This window comes from Ptychodera flava, chromosome 17, assembly GCF_041260155.1.
Source record: "Ptychodera flava strain L36383 chromosome 17, AS_Pfla_20210202, whole genome shotgun sequence".
NCBI classification, from domain to species: Eukaryota; Metazoa; Hemichordata; class Enteropneusta; family Ptychoderidae; genus Ptychodera; species Ptychodera flava.
Window position 1 is genome coordinate 3,177,939 of NC_091944.1, and position 17,948 is coordinate 3,195,886.

The 17,948-nt window shown below is 39.5% G+C and overlaps 1 protein-coding gene across 5 annotated transcripts; it reads left to right on the forward strand.

Annotated features, from left to right (window-relative positions):
* The first annotated feature begins 4,380 nt into the window (after positions 1–4,380).
* Positions 4,381–17,885, forward strand: LOC139115178 (RCC1-like G exchanging factor-like protein). Of its 5 annotated transcripts, none has more exons than XM_070677096.1 (12): positions 4,381–4,433; positions 8,733–9,328; positions 9,485–9,614; positions 10,207–10,335; positions 11,100–11,218; positions 11,948–12,032; positions 12,687–12,797; positions 13,159–13,229; positions 13,609–13,693; positions 14,773–14,946; positions 15,553–15,644; positions 17,693–17,885. In XM_070677096.1, the coding sequence occupies exons 2-12, from the start codon at positions 8,792–8,794 to the stop codon at positions 17,768–17,770; spliced, it is 1,611 nt and encodes a 536-aa protein (XP_070533197.1). In that variant the 5' UTR covers positions 4,381–4,433; positions 8,733–8,791; the 3' UTR covers positions 17,771–17,885. The 5 variants fall into 5 exon arrangements, with proteins under 5 accessions (XP_070533197.1, XP_070533200.1, XP_070533201.1 ...); XM_070677099.1 differs by having other exon boundaries at positions 15,559–15,644; XM_070677098.1 differs by having other exon boundaries at positions 4,414–4,524.
* Positions 17,886–17,948: the final 63 nt, after the last annotated feature.

The following is a 17,948-nucleotide window of genomic DNA, read 5'->3' on the forward strand; positions in this document are numbered from 1 at the left end:
AGAAGGAATCATAATAGTAATGACGGAGTTCACGTGAGTGGCTGTGAAAATTAAATCTCTGGCGAACAGCTACCCCGCCGTGCGTTCATAATTATGCGTGTGATATTTCACCACAATATAGCACGTTTTCAGCCCTGTCAGTCATTTTGTCACAGAAATGAACGGAGCTTACTAGCACTCTTTTAGTTTTAGTACTTTTACATCAACTTAGTGGTGATAGATATTTTGGTCTTTTAAGTAATTTTGACTGCCTGCTAATTGCTTAGGGACCGTTCAGTTTTTACGGCCGGGGGGGGGGGGGGGGGGGGCGGCAAAATCCAGGGGGGGTCATCGTAATTTTGGAATCCGCAAAGGGGGGGGGGGGGTTCATCGCTTTTTCACTGGTAGGAAAGGGGGGGTCACCACATTTTCAAAAACATAATACCAACAATAAAGTTCACTTTGTGCCATGGCCATGATCGACCCTCTTTACCGGCGGGCCGCCTTCAAAGGCCCACTACAATAAATATACATTATGTATTACCCGTGACCCTCTTAACAGGCAGACGCCTTTGGCGGCCCACTCCAATTAGGTTTACTTCATGCAATGTCCATGATCCGACCCTCTTTACCGGCGGCCCACAACATTAAATTGACTTTAGGTAATACCCCACGGCAATCTTACTGTAAAATTCCCAATTGAAGCCGCGGCTTGTATTAGAAACATTTTTGAGGGACCCCTGGGATCACGCACTGAAAAATGGTAATGGCCGCGCGCCTTCAGCGGCCCTGTCCAGTAAAGTCTACTTTATGCAATAGCCATGATCGACCCTCTTTACCGGCGGGCCACCTTTGGTGGCCCACTAGAATAAAGTTGACTTTACGTAATGGCCCATGACCCTCTTAACCGGAGGGCTGCCTTTGGCGAACCACTCCAATAAAGTTTACTTTATACAATGTCTATGGACATGAGTTGTCTATGGAAATGAAGTTAAAAATTGCCTTACAGTCGTCCTAATTAACAGACGTTTCAATGGATGTGGCTGAGAAGTTAGTGCACTGGCATCTCTGCTACACGAATAAAGTGCTCCGCGTACCGGAGTTCAAATCCAAACCATGCGGTTAAATTTGACATATGGGTTTTGCTTATTTTTCAAGGGGGGGGGGGGGTCATCAATTGTTTTCGTCTGACAAAGGGGGGGTCATCTTTTTTTCACAAAAAATGCAGGGGGGGTCTATATTTTTTTGAACACCGGCAACAAGATTTTGCCGCCCCCCCCCCCCCAGGCTGTAAAAACTGAACGCTCCCTTAGTGGCTGAAAAGAAGATTTCCTGGTTTCATGTTGACGGGGCAATGTTTGACGTCCCTACACAACACCAACACATGCAACAAAACATTGTGATGTGAGCGCAACGCAACCGTGATGAATGGACGCCATACGGTTCACATGCTCTCCTGGATATCAGTTACTTTGAAGTCAATATCATAGTAATGAGAAGTGCTGTGGACATATTTTTCACACTGAACTGAAATTTTCAGGCAAAAAATTCAACGATATAGAAGAATTCTTCGAGAACTTCGCTACAAACCTGAAAATGACCTTCTTTCGATTACCGCCGTTTCCCGGAAGTGTCCGCAATGAGAGTACAGGAAGTTCAGCTTTTTCCCAACATTCATCATTTTCAGGGGGATACACACTACACGTATAGAAAACCCTGTCTTGTTAGAGCGAAAATTTTACTCGTAATTCATACCCCGGGAAAATGCCGGAAAAATAGATGAATAGCAAATGTTCAAGCTAATTTTGAGAGAGAATAATACAATTAAGATTTGTTCCGCATTTAAAATTCTTAGCAGAAACTATGTGCAGGATATGTTTACATAATGATAACTTTATTACACTTCTATATCTTCTGTGGATATAATATGGTAAAAAAGAAATAATAATATCAAATACAGAAAACATTTTATAATAATACAAAAGAGAAAAAGCAATAAAGTATATGCTAATTAAGCATGTATATTTTTTAAATATAATTTGTAGAACACATCTCTAATAGTCCTGGCGAAACATAACTAGGTTTTGAATATAGTTTTCTTCAGAAATATCCCAAACGCCAAACTATTTATTATGGAGGCAAAGTACCCTCTCTGTTGTCTTTATCAACAACTTGCAAATTACAGTTTTTAAACAAAGAATCTCTTTCTTTGTTATAAAACTGGCAATCAGAAATAAAATGCATCTCATCTTCAATTGCTTTACTGTGGCATTTTTTGCAAAATCTACTATCTGCTGGTATCTTATTTAGGTTTTCGTCTTCTACCTAATTCAATTTCAAGATTGTGATCACTTAGTCTGAATTTGAGAGACATTTACGTAAATTTAAATCATTAATGTCATAAGATAACCGAAGTCTTTCTTAATTAATTTGAAAAATTTCGCACACTCATGATCATAAACCTGCTGCAGAAGGGGTCACAAAGCTAGGACAACGTTCCAAATCGTACAATGTAGGCTATCAAGACTTCCTTGGTGGAGGTACCTTATGCTTTCTTCAGCGCAAAGTTGTGTTCTTTTCGTTACCTGAAATATCTCAAACTCAGATGGCAATCGATAAAAGCAAAAGGAATGTCTGTATTATATTGAACATCGGGTCTGTCTGTGGCGAAGCGAGCGTAAAATAGTTCCGGAAAAGGTATGTGCGTGAAAAGTGGCCGTTTCACGTAGAAAACGACTACCAAACGGTAAGAGAACGTGTGACATCATCAGAACATGATAAGAGCACGAAGAAAGTGATAACGTATCTGTTCATATCAGAAATTACTCATCATATCCTGATCAGTGTGCGAAACTCACGCAAAATCTCTACTGGCCAATTGGGCCAGCAACTTAAAAAATCGTTGGCTCTGAAGGAAATAAACTGGTACATGGTCCGATCCTCTTGTCAAATCCATAATTCATATTTTTTACACGTGCTCAGTGCAGGGGCTTGGAACATTTTATTGAACAAATAATAAGACACCATGCACCACTTCAACATCCTAGCATCAAATTGCTTTGGTACCTTTTAATTCTTTTAAAGGGAAGCAAATGAAGATGGCTATCAAAACCAAAAGTTTGGGCAACTGATCTCAGTGCAAAAAATATGAACTCAGCGAAAGGTTAAAAACAAACACATAAAACGTTTTTATTTCTTAAAACAGCCTGTCACAACAAATATTTCTAACATTAAAAATACAAAACGAAAGGGATGTCTGTCCACGGCTTCGGCTCCGGGCATTATTATTACCGTTTTGAGCACCACCCCTTGGACCAGCAATAAATCGTGATCTTGCCCTTGCTGGCGTGTGTTATTATTTTAATGTGAACATCTTTGCCCGGATCTTTGTTTGCTGTGTTTTATGCGCAATTTCCGCGCGGTCAGTAACTTTTTTCAGTGCAGACAATGGCTCGAAATGCGCAATTTGCGCAATCGCGCAGTCGAGAGAAAACTCTGTGCACGTAACCCTGAAAACAACTAAAATCGCCATACATTGATACATATATAGTGTGTGGTTGGATATTTCGAACCAAAGTAGGTGTAACCACAGGGAACAGAGTAATCCGAGTGTTTAATGTTTTTTAATCTGTTGTTAGGCCTATTTGGTAATAAAATTGGAGAAAGCTGATTCATTTGCATAGGGAAAATTAGACACCTGCGTTTTGTGTGTATAGAATTGACACTCTAGGGACATGTACCGTTTGTATCATAGACGATGTCTCCTCGTCTGTGTTTGTATGTAGAAATGGACACTGGCGCTGTACTCTATGTTCTTGGCACCTCAAAGCCTTGGGCACTTTTCTTTTACGGTTATTTAGAATATTAACAGCACATTTGAATTAACAAAAAGAAGTACCAGTGTTTTTCTATTTTATTACCAAATATCAACATAAATAACAAAAAAAAACAACAACAACATTAAACACCAAAATTACCCTGTGCTCACCCCATCGATGTAACATGGTTTGCCAAGTTAATTTTGAGTGAGTTAGATTTACTCTTTTCATCGACTCATATAATACATTCTAGCATCTGAGCTTTGAAATTTCAAGTTGTAAAAGAAGGTTTTAGCTTTGATACTATATGCTTCTCTTGCTGTTTTATCCCAAGTAGGCCTACAACCATTTCGGTTCACAACATCATGGTGTGAACCCCCGGAATACTCCCCGGTGTAAAAATAGTGTATAGATGAACATGGCTTCTTTCGTTCATATTTCAATTTTGATATTCATAATAAATAGATATTGAAATAATGTAGTAACTATCGACCTAATATAAACCACGTTGATCAAATGAGGCCCAGTCTAAGTTGATTTACAGCTCACGGTATACATATCAACTCTCGCGAGACTACATGTAAAATATTCAAAATGTCTGCGCGCATGAAGATAAACGTGCGATGAGCAACCGAAGTGAGTGTCAGCTTTATTTACTGCATTATACCCCATTTCAAGTTAACCAGTATACTGGACAGCGCCTTTACACCACAGAACCGTATGGAAGGTTGTCCATTCATGGTGGAGGTTCAAGGACGGCTAGAACTTGACCTTCAGTCTTGCCCAACTTCCCCAGCGACGTAGCTACAAAATTGTAGCGCTACGGTGAGGCGGTCGGTGATTTTGGTTTTTGCGACTTCTCCCACCAGTAGCGCTACAATGCCGATGGCCCTGGGGAGTATAAAATAAGTGCATCCCACTGGACTAGGCGTGTTGATGTGAAATGCTACATATTTACTGCATTTGGTCGTACCGATTTATCACTACTGAAGACTAAACATTTACATGCCTCCAGGTGAATGCAAATCAGTGCATTGATTTGAATAGGAACATCCGGGATGTTGGCGGGCCGGTGAACGATGTACTGACCGGTTTCCATGGTAACCCGGGCCAGTGAAGCCTTTCGATGTTTTAGACGTCAAAGTAGACGCTTAACACTAGATGTAAAATATCCATGCGCGCACTGCTATTTTGACTTTCGTTAAAATATGTTTGATGCAGGTCGATAATAGTAAAATTGTTTGAAAATGCCCTGCTTGTAAATAAATATCATATAGCATTAACTGTGAAGAGGCATGTAATAAAAATATTATTGCCTGAATACATGGGTTTATGTGCCCTCGCAGCAGGAGACAATTTGCCCTCCTGGCGTCGGGCAAATTGTCACCTGCTCTGGGGCACCTAAACCACGGTCCCTCCACTGGACCGTGCCTAAACCCATGTATTGAGGCAATAATATATAATACTACACTTAACCTTGTCGTACGGTTTATGGGGTTTGGAATTTGTTCAAACACGTCGATCGCGTTCCATAACCATTGAGCGTGGGGCATCCGTGCTTCTTGGAGCCGCCATTACCAGAAGTTGGTAATGGCTGCTCCCAGAAATGTTTTCGGAAAGCGATCGACGTGTTTGAACAAATTCCAAACCCCATAAACGACAAGGTTAAGTGTAGTATAGTGTTTAGTATTCAGTAGTGATAAATTGGTACGACTTTTCTAGGAGCTGCCATTACCAGTCCACAGGCTCTTGACTCAATGCAGGTGAACCACAAGCTGTCACTGATGCAATAGAATGTAGATCAGTGACAGCTGGCGGTTCGCCTTCATTGAGTCAAGAGCCTGTGGCCATTACCAACTTCCGGTATGGTGGCTCCCAGAAACACTATCATCATTTATGGAAAGCGATAGATGAGTTTGAACAATACCAAACCCCATGAACGACAAGGTTAGTGTAGTATAGTCTTAAGTTTTCATTAGTGACAAAATTGGTTCGACCAAATGCAGTAAATATGTTGGATTTCACATCAAAATGCCGCGCCATGTGTGGCGCGCTTATTTTGAATGCTACAGGGCCTTCCACATTTAGCTCTACTGGTGGGCAAAGTTGCAAAAAACCAAAACTCTCAAACCGCCTCACCATAGAGCTACAATTTTGCAGGTACGGTTCCGTAGCCCTGCCACTTCCTGGCTGTTTTTTACTCCCCACACAAGCCATGGAGTTGCAGGGCTATGGAACCACAGCAACTGCAGCCACAGGCATACGACACGTCGCTTCGCGATGGGTACTGATTCACAGTAAACAGAGACTGTGAATCAGTACCAATTGTGAAGCGGCGCGTCGCATGCCTGTGACTGCAGCAACCCGGTACACCGCCCTTGACCACCACAGACCAGAGTCTTAATGTGCTTGTGAATCAATACACAACTGTCACTGTGTGGTATGCATTAGAAAAGTAGGAAGTTGGGAAATGAAATGGCTGCTATACACACGTATCGCCGAGTTGGGAGATGTATTCCCCCCTCAAAAAGCCAGAATTTACTCAATAAACCAGCATCAGTGGCTTCCAATACATCCTTGAATTCATAACTACCATGCTATCCTCTTAACGTCAAAAATGATCTTCTCATTCTGTGCATTTTCTAACACATCCCACACAGTGGCCATTGTGCATCGATTCACAAGCTACCAAGCAACTGTGCTGCAAACACAGGCGCTCATGGGCTAGGCAGTCTGCTTGATCAATTGTTTACCTGATCAACAATCGCATACTCGGTACTCTCCCCACTAAAGCAACTAAAGTGGTCTTACTAAAGTGCAGGCCAAAGTACATGATCAAGTGTTCGAGCAGACTACCAAGCCCACGAATGCATGTTGCTGAGTAGCTGCAGTACACTGTACTGTAGCTTGAGGTTTTGCCTGGGTAGGTATTGTTTTGCCGTCCGACCCACATACCCAGGCAAAACCTCAAGTTACAGTACTGGAACTAGTTTCTGCTAGTCCCACATGAAACCGTAGTGTTCATTTGGCTTTGTGTTACTTGGAGGGGAATATCATACAATAGGGCATGGAGGTAGAAGCAAGACTTCATCCACAGGTAGAGCTACACAGCGAAGTGAGTAATACAGTTGTAGACCTGTAGTACAGAATGCGGAAAGAGCATCTTAAGGCCCTCACCCAAAGTTTTCTTCTTAGGTAGGATACACAAAACTTTCAGGTATGCCAACCCTAAAGCTAACCCTAACCCGAATTTTCTAAACCTCTCGAAAAGTTGTAGTTGCCAAGGAAAGTCCATGATTAAAGTGATTTTTTCGAGGGGGGTGGGGGGTGGGGGGGGGGGGGGGCTAAAAGGAAATCTTTCCCAGAATGCTCCACCTGTAGTGCAGTAAAAAGTTTAGCCCATGGTTGTAGGTCCTATGGCAAAACCACAACCTTTAGCAAAACCTTGCGCTGAATCACAGCCATGAAAACTCCTGCGCGGCATCTGTCGCAGTGTTCGCGCTACCGCTCGCCAGACGGCAAAATGGCGAATTGATTCACTCATTGGCGACTCAGACGGTCAGAACAATCGCCAGACTGGCGACTCAAAATTTGTACGTTCGGTCGCTTTTTTTCTACGATGTTGTGTTGCATTGCGGTATTTTGTTTTATTTCTTGGGGAGTCTTTCGCCAGAGTACTACCGTACTCATCTAAGTATAAGCCTCGCCACTGTTTTCAGAGTATAATGGGTCATAAAAGTTGGTAAAATTACTTTTCAGATCAAAGAAACCAATGGGACATCGAAGTTCCCGTGATAGCATCGTGAGGAAAATGGCACGTCTACCCAATACATGTACTTGTGCCCCTCCGAAATGTCCCCGTTACCTAAATAGAATAGTCCCACTCCAGTGACGTCCGCCATTGTTTGTTCACGTTCACGCTGTAGGTTTTCCCGGGGGATTGTCATAGTCTAAACATGCAACTTCAGTTGTTTTCAGCGATCATCCTTTCATCTGTGAAGAGTTTTTACCGGTGACCATTACAATTTTCACTGTTATGGTGTTGTTTCCACAAGACACGGACCGTTTGATCTTGGAAAGTAGAGTTGCTTTACGTGCAGCCAATGCACATGCCACCAGTTCATGGTTCACACCATGATCTTGAACATGCATACATGATGTCTTTGTTTCACGTTCATATTTTATTTCAAGGTATGATTCAAGCTGAAATGTCACCAAAATGTCACTTTTATATCGAGTATTGTGTAAATCAGTTTGATTTGAAACAGCTTTGTAAAACACTGTGATTACGTAGCTCGGAAATAGTTACTGAGTTTTACTCTCTTTTTGCCATGGACGTGTAGTGTGATCATGGCATGCCAATTGCCATATGTCACGTTCATGAAGATCTTCAGGATGTTACTCTTTTCTGTATTTTTTTTGTACTTCACAATTTCTTTGGTCGATTTTTGAAAGTTCAAGTCATGCATGAGTTTTGGTACGAAGCATTCTTTTTATTGAACTATTAAAGCATCACTGAGGATACATATGATGATGAGAAAGTGGCGGACTTCTAAAATATTTGATTATCATTACTCTTGTGTGTTTAATAATTGACCTTTGACCCTTTGAGATGAATATGTGTGTGACCCTTGACCCCACATCTCCAAAAAAATTCTGGCTACTTGTGTTCACACTGTATTAGCCAAAAAGGCTAATCAGCTTGAGTAGCCAGAGCAAACCCTGTGTCGTTTTATGACTGTCATGAAAGATGACACTTGTTATTACTATTGTTGTTGTTGTTGTTGTTATTTGTATCCTCCCGTATTATTAATTATCATATTAGCCAGTATCCAAATATTTGTGTACATCTATCCTGACACAAGCCACTGTATTTACACCTAAAGTAAGGCCTTCGCTTACAATGTAACCTAGTCATTATATTGATGATTTCAGGTTGATCAGTTCAATCAAATCATAGATGTAACAGAATTACATTGACAAGAAGTGACAGTATGCGAATCCTAAGAAGCAGAATCCTTGAGCAGATGGTCACGGATTTATCTCCAGCACATAATTGGAAACACTGTATTCTCGCTGTCAGTGGTCACACTTCGTTGGTATCAGCATCTTCTCCAGATGTGTCAAACCGTAACTGCTACTCCACATGGTGGTCACAATCACAAAGGAGTCACATAATCTCAAGGCACGGCAACAGAAACTTGTGGACACTCAAAGGAACTAGTCACTCAAATTTAGCACTGTTTCAGCTGGTCCACAATAAAATTCAAAATCAGAGACCGATCCTCAAGAGATGGAAAACCAAGAAAAATGTCTATGAGCGGAAAGTTAAACAGACAAAGAGGGACGTAGAAGAAATGCCTGTGTTCCAGTATGCAGGTGAACGGAGCAAAAGAGCCCAGAGGTTGTATGTCTGGGGGTTTGCATTTACCGGGGCTCTTGGAATCCCAACATTTGTCAAAACAAAAGGTACTGGGAAACCACCAAGACGTTATCAAGTCACACCTTATCGCTTAGACCTAGATGAAAAGGTGAGTTTTCAGGGATCTTGTGTTTCATTTGACAGTCTGATCAAGGAACAAGGTGAAATTTTGAGAGCATTGTATTGCCAACTGTAAAATCACAGCTTGTATTTTTTTATGATGAAGTTGACAGCTTCTAATTTGTGTCTTTTTATGGTTTGTGAGATTTCAGACCTCTCGTGTGGGTATGGTTTTACATTACTTGCTAGTGGACAGAAGGATGCTAGAAAAGTCTTCGGTACTGGAATAAATACTGATTCACAGCTTGGTTTTCAAGAAATGAGTGGGGTACCAGGTATGAGAAGAAAAAAATACTCACTGCATCTCTTATGGATAAACCACCCTCCTGTCATTCTGTTAGGCTGTCGCCAGTCCCTTGTGCCTTTTTCTGTCTATTATTGATGTTGTCTTTCGTACATATGGGGATGGGGGGATTCGCAAGTGCTGATGGCGCAAACTGGAAAAGCACAGGGGACTGTCCTGATCCGGTGCGCCCTCGATGACAACAACAGACAGTCAGTTAAGTGGGATATTGACTTGAGTCAAATCGTTCTCTGTAGAATGTGAGCTTTTTAAATCACAGTTTGATTTTGTGTTGTGACTTGGTGAAGTTTTGTGACATCCTGAAACTGACAGGTGTAGTTGCAGACGACATAGAAAATAATGCTGCACAAATGAAAAGGACAATCTTGGTTGCATAATGCAAATTTGCACATTGTAAAAGTGTGTTTGTACAAAGGTATTTTAAAATGAAAGAATCTTCTCAGAATATTTGGTTATCAACACCATCGTCATTAAGGTCAGGTGATAAAATTTGAGTATTGACATATGTACATTATGTATTTATTCACTTATTTATTTTTGTATATGATCTTTATATTTGAAAGGTCAAAGTTTAGACTATGTGATCCGCCCTATTTCTGTGAGTTTACCTCTCACAAAGCCGTTGACAACCAGAGTGGTCCAAGTAGCATGTGGTAGAGCGCATTCCCTGGTTCTTACTGATCAAGAAGGGGGTAAGTAGCAGGTTGATAACAATTCTTTCAAAACTAGTGGCAACAGAAAAGCTGCATAAAAATTTGTGAACTTTTGTAATATTTTGTAAAGCATAAGTTGCTATGATAAAACCAATAAGCTCAAAATACTGAAATTTTCGTGCATTCTTTTACCAAAATATCAACGTAAGTTTCATGGTCTGCCTTTATGAGTATATATTTGAATACCCAATGTTTGATGCCTAGATGCAGACTGTATCATGCCATACCTCATGGCCCCCAATTGTTGTGATTGTTCTCGTCGGAATTTCTCTCCGAAGATGAATGCAATTGTCACAGTGATAGCATAGATCATATCTACAAATGGTTTGTTTTCACAAACATTTGTGGGAGCTGACCATGAAAACCTTGTTGATGTACAAACATGGTAATGCAAATTGCTCCTGGTCTGAAAGATTTCTTGAAACTTGTCATCTCATTTTTACTTAGGTTATTATTATAGCATATGCAAAATCAAAGTTAGGCATAGTAAAATCACAAAGTGTTCAGCATGAGTACACTGATCTTTTGCAGAAAGATAAATACTGAAATGATACGCTGAAAAAGTTTCAGAAATGATCCTTACTTAAAAGACCATCCACAAAGGATTTCACAATTGTCGCTCACTCATAACTATAAAGATCCCCCACCTCACAAAATTTTCAAACAGACGGGGACATCTCCCTTTTTGAAAGAAACATGAAGTAAACACTCATGTATTGCTTTGCTTGATATTTTTATTCCAGTGTTCTCTCTAGGAAATAATGTACATGGTCAGTGTGGAAGACCAATCATTGAAAATGAAATGTACCAGGGAAATCCAATAATTCACAAAATCAGAAAGCTGGAGAATTCAGTTACACAGGTGAGTGTTGTATTGTGCCTACAGTCAGTGAATCTTTCCATCACTTTTGTGTTGTGCAGCTCGTTGGCTTTTAATGCCATATGTGATGGTTGCATATTCTTTTGGAAGCTTTCAGTGACAGTGGTACTGAAGCAAAACCAGAAGAGAGTTTGTTTCTCATCCTCATACAAGTAGCTGGGTCTACCTTTTCTTTCATGTTCATGCAAAAAAATCAAATCACAGTGTGCTGCATACAGCTGAAAATGTAACATTATTATCTGTAGGATCACATGCACACACTGTGCAGTTCTGAGCATTGAAGTTTAATATCTCTGTTATTGTCAGAATTACACCCGCATTTGAATATTCCTGATTTTCTGTTTTCATATCAGTACTTTGATATTCTCAGGTAAAAACGAAAGTAGAAAAACTGTGTCACCACATAATTATTATGAGAGATATAGGATTAGGAAGACCTATAATGTTTTTTATCCTCAACAGTATTTTCTACTGGATTTGACAGACTCCTTCAATCTGTGTTGAAAATGCAGCTCCAAATCATGTACATGAAGAAAATGATTCTGTATATGTCATAGAGCCTTAAATGAATTAGCCAGACGAATACCTTTAATATGGGTTGTTACTGGTTAGAGCATAGACAGAGGATTGGTAGAAGAACTGACTGACTTGATCTTCTGCCCTCTATGTCCAAGTTTAAGTTTTTCATGATCATTTGTTTTTTCTTTTAAGATTGCATGTGGCCATGATCACAGTTTATTTCTAACAGAGAAGGGAGAGGTATACAGCTGTGGATGGGGCGCTGATGGACAAACAGGTAAAGCTCAAAATTTAAAAATGTATTATTTCTCATCTTTTCAAAATGTACATGAATATCTTTTGTCATGAAACAGTAAATAGTTTGCCTTATTCCAGCCATTTACTGAATCACTGTGTGATATCATGTCTTGAATAAGTATAGGGCTTGATTTGTCTCAGATCAAATCTACATAATATTGTAAAAGATATCGTGCAAATATCAATCACATCAACATCAGTTGTAATTTTATTAACCCTTTGCACCCTGACCCCCTGGTACTCTATGACGTCATCGGACATATATGTCCGAGCCAGGTTCAAAGGGTTAAATGTCTTTAATGTGACATGAACAGAAACCTGGAATGTTTCGTGAGAGAACTTTTTGCAACAAGTACATGTATAGACGATTCCGGACAATCATTACTTGTATTTGCAACAAAAATCCAAAGGCTTTCCCAAAGAAAATTACCCAAATCTTCTCTTCGTATGGCATTGACTATCACTGCTGAGTTACACATTGCTGCCTCTGACTCTCTCTCTTCACTGTAGCTTCACTCTCTTTCCTTCACACTTTTATGAGAAACACAATGGTTCATAGAATAAATAACGAACGTTACTGTCCCCTTGTAAAAACCAGTCACCGTAGTGAATTAATCATTTACATTGTGTGCAGGCCTTGGACATTACAACACGAGTAGCCAGCCTGCAAAGTTAGAGGGTGATATCAACAATGAGAAGATCATAAAAGTTACATCATTTGCAGATTGCTGTCTAGCACTTTCAGGTGAGCATAGCCACTGTATTTTCAAAAAAATGCAGCGTTCTGAACAGTGATAAAGAATGTTAACATCTAGTCAAAGAAGGACACTTGGCTGGTACTTAACTAAAATAAAATTCAACACTATTCTAGGGGGTATATTTGGATTTATTCATCATGGAGGGCACTCTTAGACAAGTAGTGATTGATGCCATGAGACACATGGTCCCTGAGTTGTTTAGGTCTGCTGTCTAAACTTTTGACATGTGGTAGTGCTCTCTGTGTGTACTGGTGCCAGTATTGGTATTTATGGTGTGGTGAAGAATATGTGATGTACTTACACATTAGGCACTTATCTACAGCTATATTGTTGTATATCTTTTCTCAGAGAAAGGGAAAGTGTTTGGATGGGGGAATTCAGAATACAACCAACTGTCATCAGTAACGGAAGAAACTCAGGTGAGAAAATAGCAATGCTTTAAAACCAACAAAATGTGGTTTTAAGCATAGAATAAAGACACATTCTTTTTTTCTTACAAATGACCTGAACATCCAGAACATTTCACTTTTCCCGGGCAATCTATGTGGATACTTAGTCTCTCAGTAGCAGTAGTTTAGTTTATCCAAATTTCAACGGTATCCAATGTATATGTTATATATCCAATGGTATCCAATGTATATGTTACTGCTTGGGCTCAAGGAATTGTCTTTATTTATGTTGGTAGCCATTCTTGCTGTATAGTTGAATACCATGCAGTGTTACAGAAATTACGTGTTCGTCTCTCCAAGAAATGGCATCAGAGAAAGAAATGAGACGTATTTGTTCTGTGTATTTCAGGTCTGCACACCCACCCATCTACCACTGAAAGTTGGCAAAGTGGTTGACATTGCAACAGGAGGCACTATCTGTGCAGTTTTAAATGGTAAGATCTGATAGCTTTCAGTTGGAATTCACACAAAATGATGGATAGTTAGTTATTCTAGTTTTCAGTGGCAGTAGTAATTGCTGATCTGCATTAAAAGTGACGATTGAGTGACAGCTAGTCAAAACAAAGGGTTAGATTCAAGCTATTTTGTAGGGGGAGTGTACTCTGAAAATAAAAGCTATATAAGACATCAGTGTCTTTTAAGTTACCCTGCATCTCTGAAAGACAAATGTCCAGTTTTGTAGTTTTTGACATCAGCCTCATAAGGGAGGCATTTTAGTTCAGTAACCAGAGTACAGAATTGGCAGACAGAGGATTATGACTTCAGTACAGTAAGCATGGCAGTAGCCAGGTGATAGCTAATCCATTCAGGCCGTGGCAGTCAAAGGACCAGTACCAGAGGTCTGTGGTCCTCAAACCTACTTTTAATCCTATTATATAATCTAGGGTTTGGTAGCAGGCTATGATCAACTAAATGTTACCGGAGCATAAGCTTTCAGAGAAGTATAGTGTTCTTCATCAGATGCAATTAGGGTGGAATGAACAATTGAAGCAAAAAGACATTGAAAATTTGAAGTGAAAAATGTCCATGAGCAGGTGTAGTGTTTGTTTCTATCTCCCCTGCTCATGGACATGTTTCACTTTGAATTTTCTATGGTGTTACTGCACCATAGAAAACCATAGAAACCATAGCACTGGTGCTAAAATTCAGTGACATTAAAAATCCAAAATTGCTTCTATCCTTGTATGAATTCTATGGCGTCAACTGAAATTTTGATCTTCCCAAAAACAAGATTGTTGAAACTACCTGGACAACCTTCAAAATGAGTCTGTGAAAGCAGCAGACTATACAGCATTGTAAAATGTTAGAAGTCTGAATCTCTGCCCTCTAGGTATATACTTCTAAAAGAGAGTTTACCAGTCATTCTGTTTCTGTACTTAGGAATAAATTGTATCTCATCCTGTACTCAAATACCTGCTTGTGCTTGATAGTTAGAAGTTAAATAAAACTATGACAGTGTAAAGATACCGTGTGCCACTCTGGCCTCAACTCATTTTCTCCTTGAATTTCACAGAGTTTGGTGAAGTGTTTGTATGGGGGTATGGCATACTTGGGAAAGGTCCAAACCTCAGGGAAAGCAAGATACCGGAAAAGATTCCGCCCTCACTGTTTGGGAAAAGTCAGTACAACAAAGAGATCTCTGTCACTAAAATTACTTGTGGACTCCATCACTTTGCTGCAGTTAACAGTAAGTCCTTTCATCTGTCCATTTTGTACATTGTCTCATGGCTTTTTAATTAATTTAGTCGACAATAAAAATTGCAATCATCAGATAAATTAGACGTTTTAAAGTTTACTTTCATAATTGGCTTTAGGGAAGGGTATTGTCTGGAACTGCACTCAAAGGTAATATGGCACCCATATGACCAATGTAAACACTGTATCCAGGGTATGTTGGCAATGGTTCTACTCCATAATAAAGAAGACAATATGTGTTCTACAGACTCGGTACACCCAAGAGATCAGGTGATGGCAGCACAAACAAACCCACATGGGTGCAAATATGTACTTCTATGCGTGTTTGCACACGTGGGCTTGTTTGTACCGTGGTCCATTCGAATTCCGGGTTTTACCTATTGATGAAAGTTAGATCATACTTGCAAAAATGTTCATCACAAAATGTAAGAATTGCAGCTATATTGATGTGGTGCATCTAGATATTGTACATGAAATATATTATTTTTAGTCACACTGGCACAGATAATACCCATCTCTTTAATAGTAATAAATATTACTGAGTAAAATATCATTGGAGATCAGTCATTCAAAATATTACTTGTTTGTTGTTGTACATGTTCAGGTCTTGGTGAATTGTTTACATGGGGCAGAAATGAGTCTGGTTGTTTAGGACTTGGCCACCGAAAGGACCAATTCTTTCCAATGAAGGTATGGTCAATTTTTTTATCCATCACCTTTTCTGAACACCTTTCACTACAACCATGGCAGTTTCATCAGTTGAGCTATCCTCACAATAAGACAGAATATCATGAAATCAAGAATTGTATGAAATAAAGCATTTTCCAATCAATCTCTAAATCTTCTTTCTGTCACCAGTTAAAAGATTAACTTACCCATTTTTCCTTCCATAATTTACATTCAATTTTACTCATACCCTCATATCCTGGTCACAGTAATGTATTAATCATTTGTGTGTCATACAAGCAGTTGCTTAGTTAAAAATCCTATCTACTTATTTAAGCCTATCATGCAGGGCCTGAAAATTACTCTGGTCCGAGGTCCCGGACCAGTGATTTTTTATCCCGGACCAGTATAAAATTACCCCTAAAAAGTCCGCGGACCAGTACAAACGGGAGCCAATTTATTTTGCAAGGGAATTTCCAGTGTTTTTCGCAGATTGTGTTCTAGTGTCTTTTGACACAAAATTTGAAACTACGCCCCCCCAAAATACGGGAGTTTACGGGGACACACTAAAATCGGGCCTAGAATTTCACTGAAACCCAAGAGTCCATTGTGAGACTACGTCTTCTAGCTACAAAATTACAATAATTGTTGCTTCTTTTCAGTCAATCAAACATTTAAAATTTAGTCTATTTCTTTCATCACAACGTAAACTCTAAACAGTGTCTAAAGGAAAATCAGTTACTCTGTTAAAGTCTGCGATCTATGATAATGAGCAAGGCGATGTACGTCCACCAGCCACTGCACTGGGCCCTGGACTGGACAAATGCTGGGCTACGTACTCATCTTACATGTAAAATGTAACGTGGTAAAAACCAGACCAGAGCATCACCTAAAAATATCAGCAACCCCAATATTGTGTGAAAATATTGTATTTCTGTCTATCAAAGTAGTATTTTGCAGTAAATTTCTCTGGAAAGAGTCTCATTATAACTTTCTGATCCTCCGTAGCAAGCAAGCTTCAGAATTTAGAAGGTCACCATGCTGAATTCCTTATATAGTCAAGACCCCCTAGCTCCATTGTAGCTGACCTTAACAAGAACCGCCTAGCATTTCAAAACAGCGTTATGGCAATTTGCTATTGCTATCAAAGGAAAAAGAAGTTCCTCTCAGATATTTGGTGCTTTCAACCTATTTTTTGCAATTTAAATGGAAAAGAATCAACCGCTGGGGAATTATAAAAATGAAGTGAACTTTATGGCAATAGTAAAAACAAAAATGTTAAGTGTTTGTACATGAACTTGAGAAATCTAGCAAGTAAATGTTTATGCAGTGTGTCTGTATTACAAAGATTGACAGTTTTTGCTGTATATAAAATAATCGCAATCATACCAATCCATAATCCAATGACAGGAGGTCAGAATTCGTAAGACAATAGTTGTAAACATAGACACAAAACAGCACAGAACAGACAGTAAATAGACGGTACACAAACAAAGTCATATTCATAAAAGAAAGATACTTGGACCTCTGGCCAGAAGACCAAGAAGTGAAATTCCAAGCAAATCTGATAGAAATGCATATATAACATGAGTACAAGAAATGAATCATTCTTGTATTGTTATGCAAATTTTTTAGGACCAGTGGATTTTACTTTGGAACCAGTGAAAAAAACCAGGTCACTGGTCCTGGGACCAGTGGGAAAAAAGGGAAATTTTCAGGCCCTGATCATGTTGAACCCATCCACCCCCAGTCCTCTGTGTAAAGATCCCACTTCGTCATGGAAACCAATAGGGCTATACCAAAGTTGGGGGTTTGTAGTGTTGCTTGGGTCAAGAATAGTGGACATAGACAATGTTTAGTAACAGAGCGAGTTGTTAGGATGATGATGATGGATACAGTATCAGCTAGAGGCCCCTAGAAAACCTCACGTGATGTGCATCTGAAGTGTTATGATGTACACTTGTCAGAAATATTCAGATTTTCTAACTCAAGATTAAACTCTTTCTATATAGTCAACAGGCTGATGCTCATGCTTGTTTCATGGCAAGTTTTCTTTCTATATTTTGTCTTAGGTGCATGTTCCTGGTGAAGTAACCAATGTAGCTTGTGGAGTTGATCATACTGTCGTCACAGCCAAGACTTACATCTGAAAATATTGAACAAGAAGCTCTCAGACTGGTTTCTTTCTCACCCGTTCTGTCCATTTGTTGGTTAATTTGTATCATAATCATGAACTAATTGAATAAAAATGACTTCTAAAGTGTACACTGTGAGCATGTTGCATCCATTTTATACAGCCTTGATATTTGTAACACACCGACACCCATG